At 35.9% G+C, this 17,628-nt stretch overlaps 1 protein-coding gene across 1 annotated transcript; it reads right to left on the bottom strand.

Annotated features, from left to right (window-relative positions):
- Positions 1 to 641: 641 nt before the first annotated feature.
- abcb9 (ATP-binding cassette, sub-family B (MDR/TAP), member 9) lies at positions 642 to 17,025 on the bottom strand. Its single transcript, XM_030144020.1, has 12 exons — positions 16,782 to 17,025; positions 14,656 to 16,382; positions 13,569 to 13,683; positions 11,542 to 11,672; positions 11,217 to 11,422; positions 9,504 to 9,701; positions 9,284 to 9,412; positions 9,004 to 9,192; positions 7,568 to 7,741; positions 5,051 to 5,210; positions 4,055 to 4,191; positions 642 to 2,000 (listed from the first exon to the last, which is right to left on the bottom strand). The coding sequence occupies exons 2-12, from the start codon at positions 15,317 to 15,319 to the stop codon at positions 1,686 to 1,688; spliced, it is 2,418 nt and encodes an 805-aa protein (XP_029999880.1). The 5' UTR covers positions 15,320 to 16,382; positions 16,782 to 17,025; the 3' UTR covers positions 642 to 1,685.
- Positions 17,026 to 17,628: the final 603 nt, after the last annotated feature.

Below are 17,628 nucleotides of genomic sequence, written 5' to 3'. Positions count from 1 at the left end.
TGACAACTGCGTGTGGCTTTATCATAATTATATGCATTGCTAAAATATTATTGTGCATTTGATATGTAGGTAATATGTATGTTGTTTGGGGTTGAAAATACAAACTACACTGTACTTCTGTTTCCTCTTTTGTATTTACTCTTATGAACCTGCATTATTTTACTGGCCCTGTGCCAAAGACTCCAATAAATCCAGTCTTGTTTAGGGGTATAGCTATCTACAAGACATGTCTGAGAGAGGATGAACAAATAACTGATCAGTTATCAATAGATATTACCAAAGAAGCCAGGGATTCCAAAGTAAATATACATGATTTAAGATGAGTGGTCAGAGGAATGTCACACTGAGTAAAAGACTGGAGAGATTTCACCGTGAGAACACTTGATCCTTTTCATTTTGCTCCAAAGCATTTAGTATATAAGTTAGTGATTGAGCCAAATCATGTTGAGAAATAACATAATTTAACTTAGTCTTCAAATTGTCCACATAAATATTTATCATGTGCAAATTCATTCATTCATTTTCTGAACCAGCTTTATCCTCACTAGGGTCACGGGGGTCGCTTGGAGCCTATCCCAGCTACATAGGGGCGAAGGCAGGGTACACCCTGGACAAGTCGCCAGTTCATCACAGGGCTCATGTGCAAATAAAACAGTATATTCATGTGTTTACAGAAAGTGTGGGATTTACAAAGAGACCCTGAATGCAACACACAGATTAATCCAGTACTTGTACTTGACGACAGTTCTTCTTCCCTGTATTTATTTTTCATATACACTGCTTTGCATGGTTGTTTATAGGTTTTTTCATTATTATAAACAAAAATCCCTTCTATCCACTTCATTCCACAGACAAAGGCACCTATCTTTTCTTTGCAGGCATTATATTGCTTACATGATTAAGTTACAAATAATAAAATACATAACCTTAAATCTTAAATAACCTTGAAAAAAAGACACACACACCATGAAACTCATTCAATACCTAAGTGAAGACAGTATAAAAGCACACCTAAATCCTGAATTATGAGGTACTTAAAGCTTATACAGTACATCAGTCACACAGCTTTTAGTATATTGAAGTGAAAGTTAGCCTCAGATTATCCTTTTATTAATTTTCTTCTGATTTCCATGCCACCACATTGTTATGATTGGATAGATTTGATTCCATATTTACAGCCGGTCATTGGTAACAAATACTCAAGATATTGTAAAATTGATGTTATGGCTGCATGCAATATCCAGAATTTTTTGATGTTTCATAAAAATCTGCTGTGGTGCTACAAAGATGGCCTGGCCTACAAATCACGAGTTAAATGGAAAAAGAATGACCATTCTCATTAAAGTCATATTTCACCTTACAAACTCAACATATGCCATAATAATCACAATAGGTAAATATTATCACTTACTAATCAAGGCAATTAAGATTGTTGATGCCAATTTCCATTAGACTTCATGTAAAAATACGCCAACATCCTTGAGTTAAGGGGAGTGTTTTAGGTCTTCAGCCAAAAATTCTGCAGAGGGCGTTTCCTACCCTTACTAAAAAAATGTATAATAAAATAAAGAAAGCAATGGTCAAAGTTTACAGAACTTTATATCTGTGCAAAATAACGGCAATATTTCCCTTAAACTAAAATTTACTAGCAGCCTAACCACGTTTCCCCACGTTAAAGCTCATTTTCAGTAGCGTGCGTTAAATTCAGACTCGCTGCTACTGCTACTTTGTTTTCTCCGCTGGCCTCCTCCATCAGATTTCCAGTGGAGGTTTGGATGAGGGTTGAGGACCTCCGTGCCCGTCTCAATGCCCAGGACCTGCCTCTGCACCAGCTTGTGGTAAAGTCCTTCACTGGCCATCAGCTGACTGTGAGATCCCTGCTCAGCCACACAGCCTCGGTCTATCACTATAATGTTATCAGCCTTCTCCACTGTACTCAGCCGATGGGCGATCACCAGCACCGTGTGATCATGCATAATGTTGTTCAGAGCCTGCTGAACCTGCAGAAGAAAAGACATAATGATCACTCAGATAAATCCCTATACTGTCACATCACAATCAGAATCAGAATACTTCATTAATCCCAGGGGGAAATAATTGGGTGATACAGTCGCTTTATTAAAGTAGAATAAAAGGTAGCAGGAAATAAATTATCAATACAACAAAAAAAAAAAAATATAATATATATCTTTATAAAAAAAAAAAAATAATAATAATAATAATAACATATATCAGCTAAAATTTTTCTTAGGGGGTCAAATGAGTGGCCATTTTTGTCAAAAAAAAAGTTGTAAGAAATGCATAGAACTGTGTTGAAATAATGCTAATACATTTGTACACAGACTACTGATATTATTTGACAGTGGAAGCTATATTTTCAGAAATATTGAATTTTGAATAGCACGTGTATGTGAAAACTTTTGCTGGTGGACGGATGTGACATTACCCATGATGCTCTGGTCAGTACCAGTACTTTATTAGTAATAAACTTATATACTTACTATTGCTAATTCTCCTCTTATTCATAAATGTTAGTATTGTGGATCTAAAACAATAACAGCTGACACAAAAACACAAAATGTGGCAGTGGACGGATGTGACATGGTTGTTACAGATCCCATCATACTGATGCTCGGCAGCCATGTCACCGTTTCCACAAATGATCCCTGTGCAAAAACTAGTATCAGAATTATTTATTGTATAGATTATCATCATACTAAAGAGTAAATAACAATACAGAATTCTTATTTCTTTATAAAAATGCTTATTATTAGAAAACTGTTGATTTTAAAAGTGACGTGTGACATTCTTAATGTATGTATTGGCGTAACATAAGCAGGATGGATCAGCACCATACTCCATATTGCAACCTGTAAAAATAAAACGTGATATGTAGTATAGAATCTTGTAAGAAAAATTGGAGAATCTAAAAGAATAGAATATTTGTTTTTCAGGTAAATTCAGTTAAAATATAACTTGGCCATTTGTGACATGAAAATATAGCATTAATTGTGATGAAATTGGACATTTTTGACCTGAAAACATAGTTCATATGACCATCAACATGTTGCAACAGAACTGAAATCCTGTAAATTTGCAGAACTTGCATTTACCAACACAAAGTTCCTTTGGGGATTCACTTACATTGATTTGTTATGCACAGACATAAATAAGACCTCTAAGCAAATTTTAGCTGATATATATATATATATATATATATATATATATATATATATATTTATAAACACACACACAGATATTAAAACATTCAATATTATATTATTACTAGTATGTGTCATGGGTTGTAGATGTGGTAGTTTTTATGCTGGGGAGAACTGAATTTTGGGAAAAGATGTGAGTCTATATTTAATAAGTAGTGATATAAAAAATTGTTTGGTAAATCATTATTAAAAATTTAAATAATTAATATACAGTATAATACCCAGGTGCACCTGCAGATTTAACCTGTGAGGTACACATGAAGGGCACGGACAGGGGTGAATAGTTCGTAAGGGGGGGTGAGTGATTCGTAAGATGGGTGTAGTGTTTGTCTTGGGGGGGGGGGTTTCCACAAGTACCGGGACGTATCTTACCCAGCTCCCTCTCTATATATACACACAACAGTCTCTCTCTCTCGCTCTCTCTCTCAGTCTCTCAGTCTCTCTCTCAGTCTCTCTCTCAGTCTCTCTCTCTCTCTCTCTCAAATGTCACTCAGTACGCACAAGTGCCAATGTTAATTGCAGAACTGCAGGGGTACATGGGGCATTCCTGTTTTTAACTTTCCCATCATGCAGCGTGGTACTTCAACTTGCCGAGATATTTAATGTGGAAATGGAACTATTCCTCAACTGTACGAACCAAATTGGCCAGTTAAAAAAGCCTCAATTTGTCAGACACACACACACACACACACACACACACACACACACACACACACTCTGAGCCCTTCCAGTATTATGATACAGATATTAATATTTAATGGTGTACTTTTTGGGGATTTATTGCATTTCACTCATGTTTGATAATAGTTAATGTAGTGTTGCTTGTTACTTACGATGTGTTCGCTCTCAGCATCCAGAGCGCTGGTCGCCTCGTCCAGGATAAGTACGCGTGGGTTGCGGATGAGAGCCCTCGCGATGGCCACCCTTTGTTTCTGTCCTCCTGACAACTGGGTGCCTTTCTCTCCAACACCTGGGAAAACAAGCAAAAACACTTCAGCTGCTATGTGTTATTTTTGTGAAGCAGAGAGGATGGCTGGCTCTATTGTATAGAACATATGTGGTCATAGCTTATTATTCACCACAATAGCAGTTTGTTTATGAGGAAAAATACATTATGTAAAAACTGGACGTTGTGTAATAAATTGCGAAAATGTAACACAAACAAAAATCCCACACATTTCGCAACAGCCTCATCTTTTTTTTAAATACAGTTTGAGCACATTCTATAACTCATTTTCCTGCATTTTGTGATATGGAATTATACTTGGAGTGGATATAACAGAATGTGAGAGTTGGGCTTTTTTAATTATTAAAATATAATGGATATGATGCATTATGTGATAACCAGACAAAATACATGTTTTCATCTGTGCATATGTTACATTTTTGACCATTAAAGTAAACTTCTAAAGTTTGAAATTTAGAGTTCATTATTAAAACACAATTGACTCTGATTTTAGTATGAATAACCACATAAAAGCAATAAAGGGATAAGTTTTTTTTTTTCATATTCATCTCACAAATACAATTTTATTTCTTAACAGTATTTTCTGCTAAAACTAGAGCTTCTGAAAGTGATACTCTCCCATTTTTTTAACATCCAATGCTACATGTTTTTTAACACACATTATACTTACAGCTATATAATTTATTATATCTTGGCTTCAGGTTGTTTATTGTCACAAAGCCCACGGGATTATTACATAATGCAATGTTTTTATTTAACACGTTATGGTGAAACGGACTGGGACTTTGGATCTATCTACTTCAAGCCTTGTGGCCTATTACGGGCACAGGACACGAAGGTTGTTAAGGAAGTACTTAATTACTTGTGTCGTAGCCTTTAGGGAGTATAGAGATAAAGTCATGTGCGTTGGCTTTGCTGGCGGCCTGAACCACGGCGTCTCTGGGGACATCAGTCAGTCCATAGGTGATGTTCTCCTCCACTGTCCGGGCAAACAGCACAGGCTCCTGGCCCACGAGAGCAACCTGTATGAATAAAACAACAAATGAATGAGCTGCTTTCGCTATGAACAGCTTAATATTCACAATACAAATCATACTCTGCGTTCTAGTAGCTTCATCAATCTCCTCATACCCGTTCAGTTTTCTGCTGCAGATGACTGGAATCATCATGTGCAGCAGACTTTAAAGCTGTGCTCTGATTCCGCTTTCCTCCTTCAAAAACTCTATACAAACATTACTACAGGATCACTACACTTGCTTTAAGCCTTTTTGTGTTTTTAATACATGTCCCCACACTGTAAGCCCGGAATTTGTATTTACTAAAATGCTTTAATTACAATGCACTTAAATGATTTAAGTTTTATGATGTGACTATAAAATGTTAAGTATATTCTACTAATTTGTAGACACAGTCGAAAGTACGAAAAAGTTTAAGTTGAATGGAATTAAATCACTAAGTTTTAGTCATGACCATCATAAAACTTCAATCATTTAAGTGCCTTGTAATTAAAGCATTTTAGTAAATACAAATTCTGGGCTTACGGTGCACCTTTTTATCTTTGCATTGCAATGTGGGTATTGGGCATGTTGTTGAAAATGTGTTATTTTTATGTGCAGGGGTTCAGCGGGGTTGTGGTGTTAGTGTTAATTTGGATTTAATGTGTGTATGGCAGTGTTTATTGGCCTTTTTGTGTTTGTTTTTGTATTTTTGTAGAGCTGTACCATGAGTCAGAGCCATAGGAAGAACAATGGCTTTCCTGTTCATCTAAGACTGCTATTGTGCAATGAAAATCTTACTGTCTTGTCAAATTAAAAGCACTTCCTGTACTGGCAAATGACATTGAGCCAACTTCTATTCATGCTTCAATATATTAAGTTGAATAATTCCATAACTATTTTGGTCAGGAATAGGATTTTGAGCTTGATTATCTTAAAAAAAGTTGTTTAATCAATGATAAATTAATCTGGCTGCAATTGAGAAAATTAGTCAGTGTAACCTAAAATGCTGAGTTGAATGGTTGGATAGTTGGGTTGATTTTACAACAGATTTAAAGTACAAATAACTTGTCTTTTAGTGTTTTCTACTTAACAGTTTTAGTTCAATACTTTTAGCATTAAAGTTGAACCTACTTAAACCAATTGATTAGTCGATCATTACTCAAATCATTTAAGTGCAATCACTTGCTTCAAATTTTTTGAGTAAACTCTACTTATCCGGGCTTACAGTGCATATATGTACTGGATCTGTTTCTTTTAGTACTGGTGCAACATCTAAAACTGCATTATCTGGTATTTTATTCACACTGCTAATTACTTCTTTTAAAAATATATCAATATAAATACTGTAGATGATATTGTCTTTTGGCACTACTGTGGCTTGCTATGTGACTTTTTTTTTTTTTAAACTTAATTTTTATTTAGTTTTGCTCTTACAAATATACAAGATATTTTACGTACATAAACATATCTAATCAAACATCCCCATATGGCATATATGAAAAAAAAAAAGGATATCTGTAGTAGATATTGATTACAATTAATCACAAATGAAACATGAATGACACTATAAGGAGACAAAATTAAACAAAGCAAAAAAAATAACATACATGTATATGACCACTTCTGAATGCTTACTGTATTAATAGGTTAATCATGGGACTCCATCTCTGGGTAAATAGCTCTCCGTGAATTCATTACATAATTAATTTGCTCCATCTGATAGATTTCCCTCACTTTCTCAATCCAAATGTTATATGTGGGAGGTTCAGGTTTCAACCACTTGATAGTGATGCATTTAATAGCTGCCGTTAGTAAAATTCGCTAAAGGTATTTTCGGTTATTTCCCTCTAAACTTTCTGGGATTACACCTAAAATAGCAAACTTTAATTCTTTAGAAAATGTTGGTTGAAAACTGTGTTCACAGCGGCAAATATATCATCCCAGAAAGGTGTTATGTGACTTTGTAACTTGTTTCTTTGTTCTGTTTTGTCTTGAACTGGTTTTCAATTGACCTACCCGGTAAAATGAAGGATAAATAAATAAATAAATAAATAAATAAATAAGAAGGGGGTCATGGCCATCACAGCTGCAATCAAATGTGACCATAATGGGTGAGTTTGAGGTGAGGTTCTGAAGGAGGGCTGTGTTTGTACAGCTGTATTAACATGTCACCACTATGTCCTACACCACCTTTAACTGTCATTACTGTTAATAACCTCTGACAGGTCTAAAGATCACAAAGAAGATGTATGTCACATTACATAACACACACACACACACACACACCCACAGCTGAAAGGACTCATCTTTACACATGCGCAAGACAGTGTGTTTGTGGTTTGTGCTCGTTTTAAACCTTGGATTCTTTGATATGTGCTGACCTTGGAGTGGAGATAGTCATGTTGGAAGGTGTGAACAGGCTTTCCATCCAGTAACACTTGGCCTTGCTGAGGGAGGTAGAAATTTTCCAGCAGACTAACACAAGAGCTTTTCCCGCTACCTGAAGGCCCCACCAGGGCTGTGACCTCTCCGGGCCGCAGAGTGAACGACACCCCCTGTAACACAACAGCACATGTTATTTTACTCATCAAAATCAAATAAAAAGATGTAATGCAGATATAAGTACAGGTACAGATGAACTTTATTGATCCCCAGGAGGAAATCTAGCCGTAGTAGAACATGGGTGTCAAACATACGACCCGTGGGCAAAAAACGACATAATATTCCACTTATTTCTCTTAAAACATTTCAGGTTTTTCATGTTATTGTTATTCCCATTTCTGTGAAAGGATAGTTTGCAAATGGGTCAGATCAAGCAAAAGTGAACATCAGTGTCAAAAGTTAAAGTTTCGCCTATCGTTTCTCAAATAGGCAAATTTTTTTAGCTTAAGAACTCTATTTTATGGAACTTTTTACAACATTCCAGTATCACTTGTAGAAAAAAAGATATAACTGATTATGTAAAGTTATACTTCTGACATATGTGTAAATGCACTATCAACTTTAAAAATAATATTTGTTCTTGCTTGTATCAGTGATATTTTAAGTCCATGAATCTGTAGGAACTAATTATTCAGCAGTACAAGAATATACAAAATAAAAGTTTATTAGCATATTTGCAGTGTTTTAGTTCCAGCAAAGTCTTTTATTCTGATCTTGAACAAAGTGACAAACTGCTGTCCCCATGTCACAACATGTTTGTGTTCATAAAAACTTACCATTTGAACATTTTTGTCCAATATTGATCACAATTGTAGCTTAACATCATAGCTAAAGCTCTATGTTTCATTTAGGATCAATTTCTTATGAGGACAGCATGTTTCGTACATTTGCGTAAAGTGAAGAAAAAAGAAGATGTTGATTTTGAGTCCCCGTGTCACGCAGCAGTAATTATTATAAGTATTTTTAAGTATAAGTACAATTATTATTAAGTATTTTTACGCCAAAATTGTATTTCTGTAAATTGTAACATGTGAAAGTACTCACTAAGACCTATTCATACATGTATTAAACATGGACATAAGTTATTTAGTTTTCAACATATAGCTTACTGAACATGAAATGTGTTAATTTTACTTTTTTTTGCACTTAAACACAGAAAAATTCTATTATTATTATTTGACTGGCCTGGCCCACTTGAGATCAAATGTGGCTGTATGTGGCCCCTGAACTAAAATGACACTTCCAGGTTCAGTGAATTCCTCACTGTATCTAAATCCCTCTACATCTAATACAAAACACCTTTAAGCATAAAGCATAAAAGATATTTTTACTAGACACATGATTTATCAACACAGAAGGAACACTTAGGACCAACCTTGAGAATATTAGTCTCAGGTCGTGTGGGGTAGGCAAATGTAATGTCTTTAAACTCAACCAGGCCAGTGCACGTATCTGGAGCCTCTTTGCCATCAGCTGGATGTTTGGGTTTCCTGTCCAAATACTCAAAAACCTTCTCAGCAGCCCCCACTCCCTGCATGAGGCCAGTGTACACTGATGCAATGCTCTGTAAGAAGGACCATATAAAGCAGTGGTTAGCCGTCCTGCACTCAACTGTGCTGTTTCAACGGATGAAAGCAGGCAAAAGTGACAAATACCTCCAGACATTCTCCCAGTTCCAACATGTATATGAAAAAAGAAATCAAGGCACCGCTACTCATCTGGTTGGTCACAACGAGGTGACCACCATAGTAGAGGATTGCAACTTCTAGAGCCAGCTCTGAGATCTGGAAGACACACAGAATCAATGCACTGTTACATACAAGTGAAAAAATAAAATAAAAAGTACTATTTCAGGAGATAAGTGTTGACACCTACACAGCTGGACCACATGTAGCAGGCATAGGCAAGGGCTTGTTTTTTGTTGAGCTGGAACATGACCAAAAGTTTGCCATAGTAGGACTCGGCCTCCCCACACTCATTGGCAAAGCTCCGCACTGTCCTCATGGACGAGATGGTTTCCTCTGCAACTTTATTGGCCTCTGCAAGCGTGGTTTGGACCTCTTTGGTAAGTTTCTAGAGGGGAAAAAGGAGACTGTTTCTACAGGTTCCAGGGTTTTTAGAAAATCTCTGAATTCCATCCGCCTATTTCACAACCCATTGTGCTGGAGCTGGACTTAAGTGATGGTTCTGATGTAATACAGAACTGTAATGGGTAGTGTCAGGTGTTTGTATGTTTCTATGACATCCCCTTCAACCCTCCAGTATCCGGGTGCGCCTTTTAGGCACACTTTGCACTTCGTTTTAAAAAACTTCATATTATTTTTCACAATTTAAATAAGGTTAGAATTCAAAAGTTGTTCATTTTTGCGTGATCTTTAAAATTCTGGCCATCAACTAAAATTTGCACATTGTAAACAAAAGAAAATTACCAGACTAGCATCTGTCTCCCAAGTGTGCCTAAAACGCACTATTTCTTCCATTTGATATGTATGATTAGGGCTGACTTTGATTTACAAAAATAAAATCAAATTAGAGCAGAAAAATAAATCAATATATAACATTTAATAGCTTGATTTATAGGTGTGCATTTTACGCACACTTGGTGACAGATGCTAGTACTTTTGAACATTTGACCGAGCACCAATAATAATAATAATGCAAATTAACCAATGTTGGAGTTAATCATTGACATATGCCAGGCTGCAAAAATCAAATAATATGTGGTCCACTTTTTATGTAGTATATTTAAAAAAATTTTTTTTTTTGTTTTTTGCATCCAAAAAAATGGATTGTTTAGATTACAAACATGGCATTTAAAGGGTTAAAAAATGTGACGATTATTGAATATTTGGTATTTTTATTTACAGCTCAAGTTGATAAAATAGAAAAAAAGTGTAAAAGAATTAAAAAATGTTTTATTGACATTATTTCACAAGTGTGCGAAAAAGGCACACTTGGTGCTTAGTAAGGGCCTTGCTGGACGGGATGCCGGAGGATTAATGTAATGCTTTTATACATGTTAATTGGTTCCTAATTTGAGCATTTTCTTGCAACAGTTACAGCTTCATCCAAGAACTAGATCAGACGATGTTAAGACGTTTTAAGGCCTAAATCAGATTATTGGATTTTACTGCAGAATCAACATAAAAAACAAGCTTTGTTCTACAGTCGAGGAAAAAATTATTAGACCATCAAAAGTCATTAAAAACAATGGTTATGCAATCAAGTACTAACTCCTGTGTGTATCATGTGACTAAAACAGACAGAAAATAAAACCTGGAAAGCCTAAAAGCACTGTTTTTGTCAGTACAATGTCATAGATATTGATGTAAGAACTGAAGTGATTTTGGTTATTATCAAGAAAACATGTATTATGGCTAGATATCAGCTCTTAAATTAAACTTTTATGAGCTATTTTTGTTGTTATCATTGTATTTGTCCAAACAAATGCATCTTTAGTTGTACCAGGCATTAAAATGAACAAGAAATTGAAGAAAACAATGGCGGTCTAATAATTTTTTCCGCGACTGTATGGATGTAACCGAAGTTATCGAAATCAGACAAACAGTAGAAATTTAAATATTTTACCTTGTAGTACTCGCCATACAGTTTAGAGACAAGAGCGATGAAAGGGAATCCCATAATGGTCACCAGTGTAAGCTTCCACGACATACCAAACATAAAGATGAAGAAGCCGACGCCCTTGATGACACTCCTCGTGAAGATGTTGATATTCTGGGAGATGAGGTCACTCACCTGGGTGGTGTCAGCTGACAGACGTGAAAGGATGTCACCTATAAGGTGAGATGAAATGAATGATAATTAATGTTAGAACAACTGAAAGGCTCCCTTGTCAAATAAGAAGAGCGATCGATTCAGACAGAAGGTTGGTTTGATCATGTTCCTATATTACCTGTGTGGTTTTCATCAAAAAAAGCAATTTCCTGCCTCATCAGGGTTCTGAAGAGATGGTTCCTGAGCCGAAGGTTTAATCTCGCAAACGTCAGGGTGAAAACACCTCCACGCACCCCCATTGCAATAGAACTGAGGAGAGGAAATGATTGTGATGGAGCAGGGGTGTCAAACATGAAGCCTGAGGGCCAAAACCGGTCCACCACAGGGTCTAATCCAGCCCGTGAGATGAATTTGTGAAATACAACATTACACTGAAGACATTAACAGTCAACATGACAAAATCCTTTTAGTTCAGGGGTCACCTACAGAGCAATTCAATCTCAGGTGGGTCAGAAAAATACTATCATAATAATAACCTGTAAGTAATGACAACACTGCCAACTTTGTTTAAGAAAAAGTTAAATTGCATGAAAATTTTTACATTTACAAACAATCCTTTCACAAAAAGTGTGACCAACATGAACATCTTTGAAGAACCTGAAATGTCTTGAGAAAAATAAGTGCAATTGACAATTTTTAACAATATTCTGCCTGTTACTACATGTTTTGTGTATGTGTAGATCCACTGTGATCTGTTGGCTGTAACATACATGTGTAAATGTTTAACTGAGGCAGAATATTGATAAAACTGCAAATGTTTTTCTTTCATTTCAGAAAAAAATTTCAGGTTGTTCATATTATTCACCTTTTTTAAGGAAAGTTGGTAGATGTACACATTTTCATAATATAATTGTACTTTTTTCACTCTAAAACAGAGAGATAAGTTTGGAGTTGACATTATTTATAGGTTATTATGTTATTATTTTACTGGGCCGGATGTATGTGGCCCTTGAAATAAAATGAGTTTGACACCCCTGTGATAGAGTATTAAAGTTGGGAGACACTAATTAACTAACAAAATAATTGTAACTGTCGGCTATTACAATTAATGAGAAAAAAGTAAATAAATTAACAGTAGCGGGTCAACATCTTGGTGATTTTCAGTAAAAACCTCATATGTAGAGTATAACATTACATTTGCTGGTTTGTTTTCACCATGGAGGAATCCATTTAACATATCTGAACAACGCAGGTCTGCGAAGCTTCGTACCAAATTGAGTGCAACACTGTCCAGAGTCAGATGACGACATGAAGCTGCCTCTGTAGTCATCACCAGATTGAACTTTGAATGTCGGTTTTGATCTCATGACTCTCTTGCTTGAATTTGCATTTCCACTCAACTGCCAGTCAATTCATAGCACATTGCTTTAAGCAGACTGAGCTCACGTAATCCAATGTAAAAAAAAAAAAAAATTACTTTAGTAACACATTTATCACATCATCACATTTTTTTTCTAAAATTCTCAAATAAACTGCAGTAACAATAAAAGTATTGTACATAAAATGTGTCTCTGTCAAGTTAACCCATGAAGGCCCAAACAGACACTGGCGACTCAAACCATCTACTGTTGTAAAATGTTTAATACCTGTTGATCCACTAATCCTATCAGCAAATGTAAATAATTGGTGTAAAATACAGTTTGTCATCTTTTCATGGTCATCACATATGACCCATTTGGACTTTCAGAGGCTCTGTAGTTACCATGGAAACACCGTCACCTTCTACAACATTGATTAACCAGTAAAATCCATGTACTTCAGTAAATGACAGTTGTTGGAGATGCTTTTTTCTATGTTCAGTTAATGATATATTTTATTGTGAGAGTCACTTTTTCTTAAGTTCTCTGTTTTTGATATAATAACCACCTAATGTAACATCAGAATAAAGATTAAAGTACATGATCTGTAAATCAAATATAGGAAAAAACCAGATTTTCACTGAAAAAGTGCAAAAATACAGAGGATAATATTATAATAAATGGTGATAAATCACTTAAAAAAGGTTAAATTAGAAAGAAAAATTCATTTGGGAACTGCCACAAAAGGAGCACTGGGTCTTTATGGGTTAAAGTGATCAGCCTGACATTTTTCTTGCATCAAAATAAAGACAATCCGCTTCTAACAAACAATTATAGAGATACTCACCTAGCTAAGGCCAGTGCTGCTACTGTGATCACAGGTTTTGCGAAATACTCCATGCTCTGGTGAACCACGATACTGTCTATGGCCTTTCCGTAGTAGTAAGGTATGAAGGCTTCACCTGAACATGTAAAGTGAGACTTGGTGGTTAGTGCTACCTACGTGTTCTCGACATAAAGCAAAAGAGTAATTGAGTATTTTTGGACAATTATGACAATGAATCTCTATGTTACAGTGGTGAAACGTCAGTAAGTACTTCTACTTTGCATACTGTACTAGGGTACATTTGAGTATTTGTCTATTCCACTAAATCTCAGAGGCAAATATCATACTTTTTAACACAATACATTCTTCTGGTACCATTAGTAACTACATAAAATGTTTAAAACCTTCCTGTCTGGTGAAAACCATGTATTTGCAAACCTGCTGGTCTTTAATGTAATTGTATAAACTGAAGGATGAAGGGTTTCTTTATGACCCGAGTTAAAAATTATCCTCCCTCTTCAGCCAAAATGAACTATTTTAAAACCCTCTTGTGGTTTTACTGGAGAATACATTCTCATAAAGCTGAAAATATGTTTTTTTGAGCTAAAGAAAGTTGACTTTTGGGGGATAGAGTATGTGATTCTCACAGGATAGTAAGACTACAAACATATTTTTAGTAGTTTTTAGTTTGGCTGTCTGTTTTTCTTGAACAGATGGAAAAGTGAAGTTCATCTGCATCTGTAATATTTGATGATATTTAAACGATTAATTTCTGTACATTAAATTACCCATCAGTATATAAAACACTTAAATAATATGAATCCAAAAATATCACATCTAACAGCAAAACTCAGAATATTTTACCATACAATAAAAAATTACCATATTTTGCTCATAAGACAAAGGGTTACATACTTTTACTCAGATTTTACATTCAAAACTTTTACTTGTTGTGGGGTGTTGTAACTGTATGGTGATTGTAAATGAGTGTAAGAGCTGAAAACATCTTCTACCACTGCTTCCTTATCTGGTAAATGTATAATCGTATGCAATAAAACTGAAAATGATGTACAAGAGTTAATTATTTTATCACCAGATGGATACGCACACACAGCAGAGATGATGAGGAAAAGCACCGCTACAGACAGTAGGCGGCCATCCTTTCGGCAGTAAAACAGCAGACGTCCCAGCGTAGCCCCTGAGCTGGTCATCTCCTTGTCCTGGCTTTCTTCCCTCCTCCTCCCATCACTCCCCTCCTCACCAGCTGTCTCCACCAGTCTCTCAGTGTCCTCAGAGCCACCTTCTTCCCTGCCGCTTCTGCAACTACATACTGAGCTGGACTCCTTCCCTAGCATCCACCACAGCAGCGTGACACCAAGAGACGAAGCACAGGTCCAGGACATGAGACCCAGTAACCAGGGCCAACGAGCCAGGATGTCAGCGGTCTTCTCCACCTCAGTCAGCATCAGCACTTTGGCCAGGGTGTAGGTGATCATGACCATGGAGAAGAGGAGAATAACGGTGATGCATTTGGCCACCCTGAGCGGACCGTCCTCTCTGTTCCATGAAACCCCGATTGAGGCTCCAAGCAGGAGGACAGCTCTGAGCAGAACAGTCCCCCATAAGTCCAGAGACGACTCAAGGATGTTAAAGTTGAACACCTCCCTTTGGAATGTGGCCAAGTCTGATCCGTGAGTATAAAGGACAGTGGTGACAACAACATCCAGGAGAACACAGAGCACGGTACAGCTTACTGTAATTTTAGGTCCCATTCTAACTTCAAGTACAACAATTTTTAACTACCCCCAGCTAATAACAATAAAAGACTTTAAAAAAAAAAGGTATTTTTGTCATTAGTAGCTACATTAAAATGTTTGGGTTTTTTTTTCAACAATTTATATTTAAAATCAAGAGGCGTATTCAGAGAGTGCAATCCAACTGCTAAGGCCAACAGTATACTTCTCTACTTATTCTACAATAATATTAACCCAAAAGGCAAGTACAGTTGTTGGGCTGACAACAGAAAGCCCTCACTCTCTGGTTTTCATTGAATTTCTCTCTAACCTAAGTCAATATTTTTTCTCTAGGGCTCATTAGGGTGTCATTCATTGCATTTGTAACCCATAATAAGTGATTTGGTGATTTTCCTTCCATTAATAAGATCTCAACTACAAGCTATGATGTCTGCTATGTCAGGTTTTGATTGAAAGGTCTGTATGACAGCTTGGTCACCTGGCTTGGTCAGACATTTGGTACGTTAAAAAATAAATAAAAAGTAATAGATACAGCTCACCTGTAATTGTGGTGATTAAGTTCAACTAACAAGACTTTAAATGACTTTGTTAGAAAATGTCGGAGAGGTTTACAGTTTAGTTTTCAAAAAGCTAGCACTTAGTATTAGCTCCTTCTTTAGCTCTTGTAGGTTTGCCCCTTTGCCCAAACATGGTCACTAACATAGGCTCTAACAAAGTCAACAGGCCAATGGCTAAACTGACAATTATTGGTTGTAATACAATAATTCAGAAACTAATGATTGATGATATCCTGGCTCCTCAATCTATTAGTTATGTATAAACTGTGATTAACCACAAACCAACAACTTATGACCTGTGTTTTCTGGTCTTTTGTTGGATGCCACTGATTATTTTTAGTAACTGAGGAATCAAAGGTCTTAGTTTGAGTTTTGCTGCAGTTTCAACCAATCTCCATGATGTTTGTTTGTTGTTGTTTTTTTTTTTTAAACCACAGTTATGAATCTGCTCCAAATCTTCATGGGTATGTCCTTTGAGAGTGCCACAACTTTATGGAAGTTGGCACTGTAGTTTTTTCACAATCCTGCAAACAGACACACAAAAGAGAGTAATACATTGTAATACAAGTGCACAATAACTATAGGGTGTAAGAGGTTTCCAGTTTTTCCAATGTTGCTTCCTATATTTACTTTTATTTTGAAGAACCATTTTAAGGTCTTCCGCAGCTCGCAGCTAAAGGTAATAGATATTAGGTATTGCTAACATAACAAGTTTAATTAAACGTGTCGTGAGCTGAAAATGATTTAACATTATTCATTTTAATGAGTTCACATCAGTCTCATATAATTCCATGTCTATGAAAGCTAGCTGGATGAGTAAGTTGGTTAGCATTAGCAAACAGTACGGTATGTTGCGTCAGGTGTTAAGTACTGTTATCAAATACCTTCTGCTCTGGTACACACCAACACATTAAATAACTTACTGTAGTTTTCCTCTGTTAATGGTGAAGGGCACCGTTGTATAAATGTCAAACATGCTGAAAGACTGTGCCTCTACTACAAACTAAAGCGAGTGTATACCGCATTAAAACAAACTGACATGAGTCCGGCTTCGAAGATCGTCTACGCTACAGATGATTACAACTTTGTTTTAGTGGACAACCACGATTATACGGATACGATATACGAATTAACAACGCGCATGAATGAAAACCTCTTTAATTAACGTTTTACATATGCAAATCATTACATACAGCATTCAAAATGCGTTCTGAAGGATACATACAACTGCTTTAAATCGCTGTAAATAAGGCAGAATGATACCTCGTTTTTTTCCATCTTCACATTGCGGAAGTGAACGATGATTGGCTCCTGCATTGTTTTGCTCCTCCCACCAGGTATTACCGTGCTCAGTTCAAGAGCTGCAGCCTCAATGAACGGATGAACTTTACTTACTCGTATGTTAAATATTTTATTTTACCCATAAATGTAACTCTGTAAAGACACTGTACTGCTAATATCTTTAATACAAGGACACAATAACAGCAAAAAATAAATAAATAAAAATAAATAATTAAATAAATAAATTCTCAGCTGTTTAAACTTACTGATGTTTTCTGTTAAATTATAATTCTGTTATGGCTATAACAACTATTTGCGAATGATATTACTGTTTTGCACAAAATATACATAAAATCAATCTTTTTACTAGCTCTCTAGAGTAACCAGCCAGTTTTTGATGTTACATTAAACCTCAACAAAGTGTGATCTGTGTCAAATAATAAGAATCAAAATTATCCATATTCTTAAAATGCCCCGGTTTTTCTGTAT

The sequence above is a fragment of the Sphaeramia orbicularis genome, chromosome 9 (genome assembly GCF_902148855.1).
Source record: "Sphaeramia orbicularis chromosome 9, fSphaOr1.1, whole genome shotgun sequence".
Lineage (NCBI taxonomy): Eukaryota > Metazoa > Chordata > Actinopteri > Kurtiformes > Apogonidae > Sphaeramia > Sphaeramia orbicularis.
This window is presented reverse-complemented; position numbering and strand designations above follow the sequence as displayed.

What these genes read in the sequence shown, in the direction of transcription:
- abcb9 (XM_030144020.1), bottom strand. Translation starts at nt 15,319, where the DNA reads ATGGGACCTAAAATTACAGTAAGCTGTACCGTGCTCTGTGTTCTCCTG. An exon ending in TTTTGATGAAAACCACACAG is followed by an intron (nt 11,423 to 11,541) that starts GTAATATAGGAA and finishes CTCACCTTATAG; the next exon opens with GTGACATCCTTTCACGTCTG. An exon ending in TGTATGGCGAGTACTACAAG is followed by an intron (nt 9,702 to 11,216) that starts GTAAAATATTTA and finishes TTTCCCCTCTAG; the next exon opens with AAACTTACCAAAGAGGTCCA.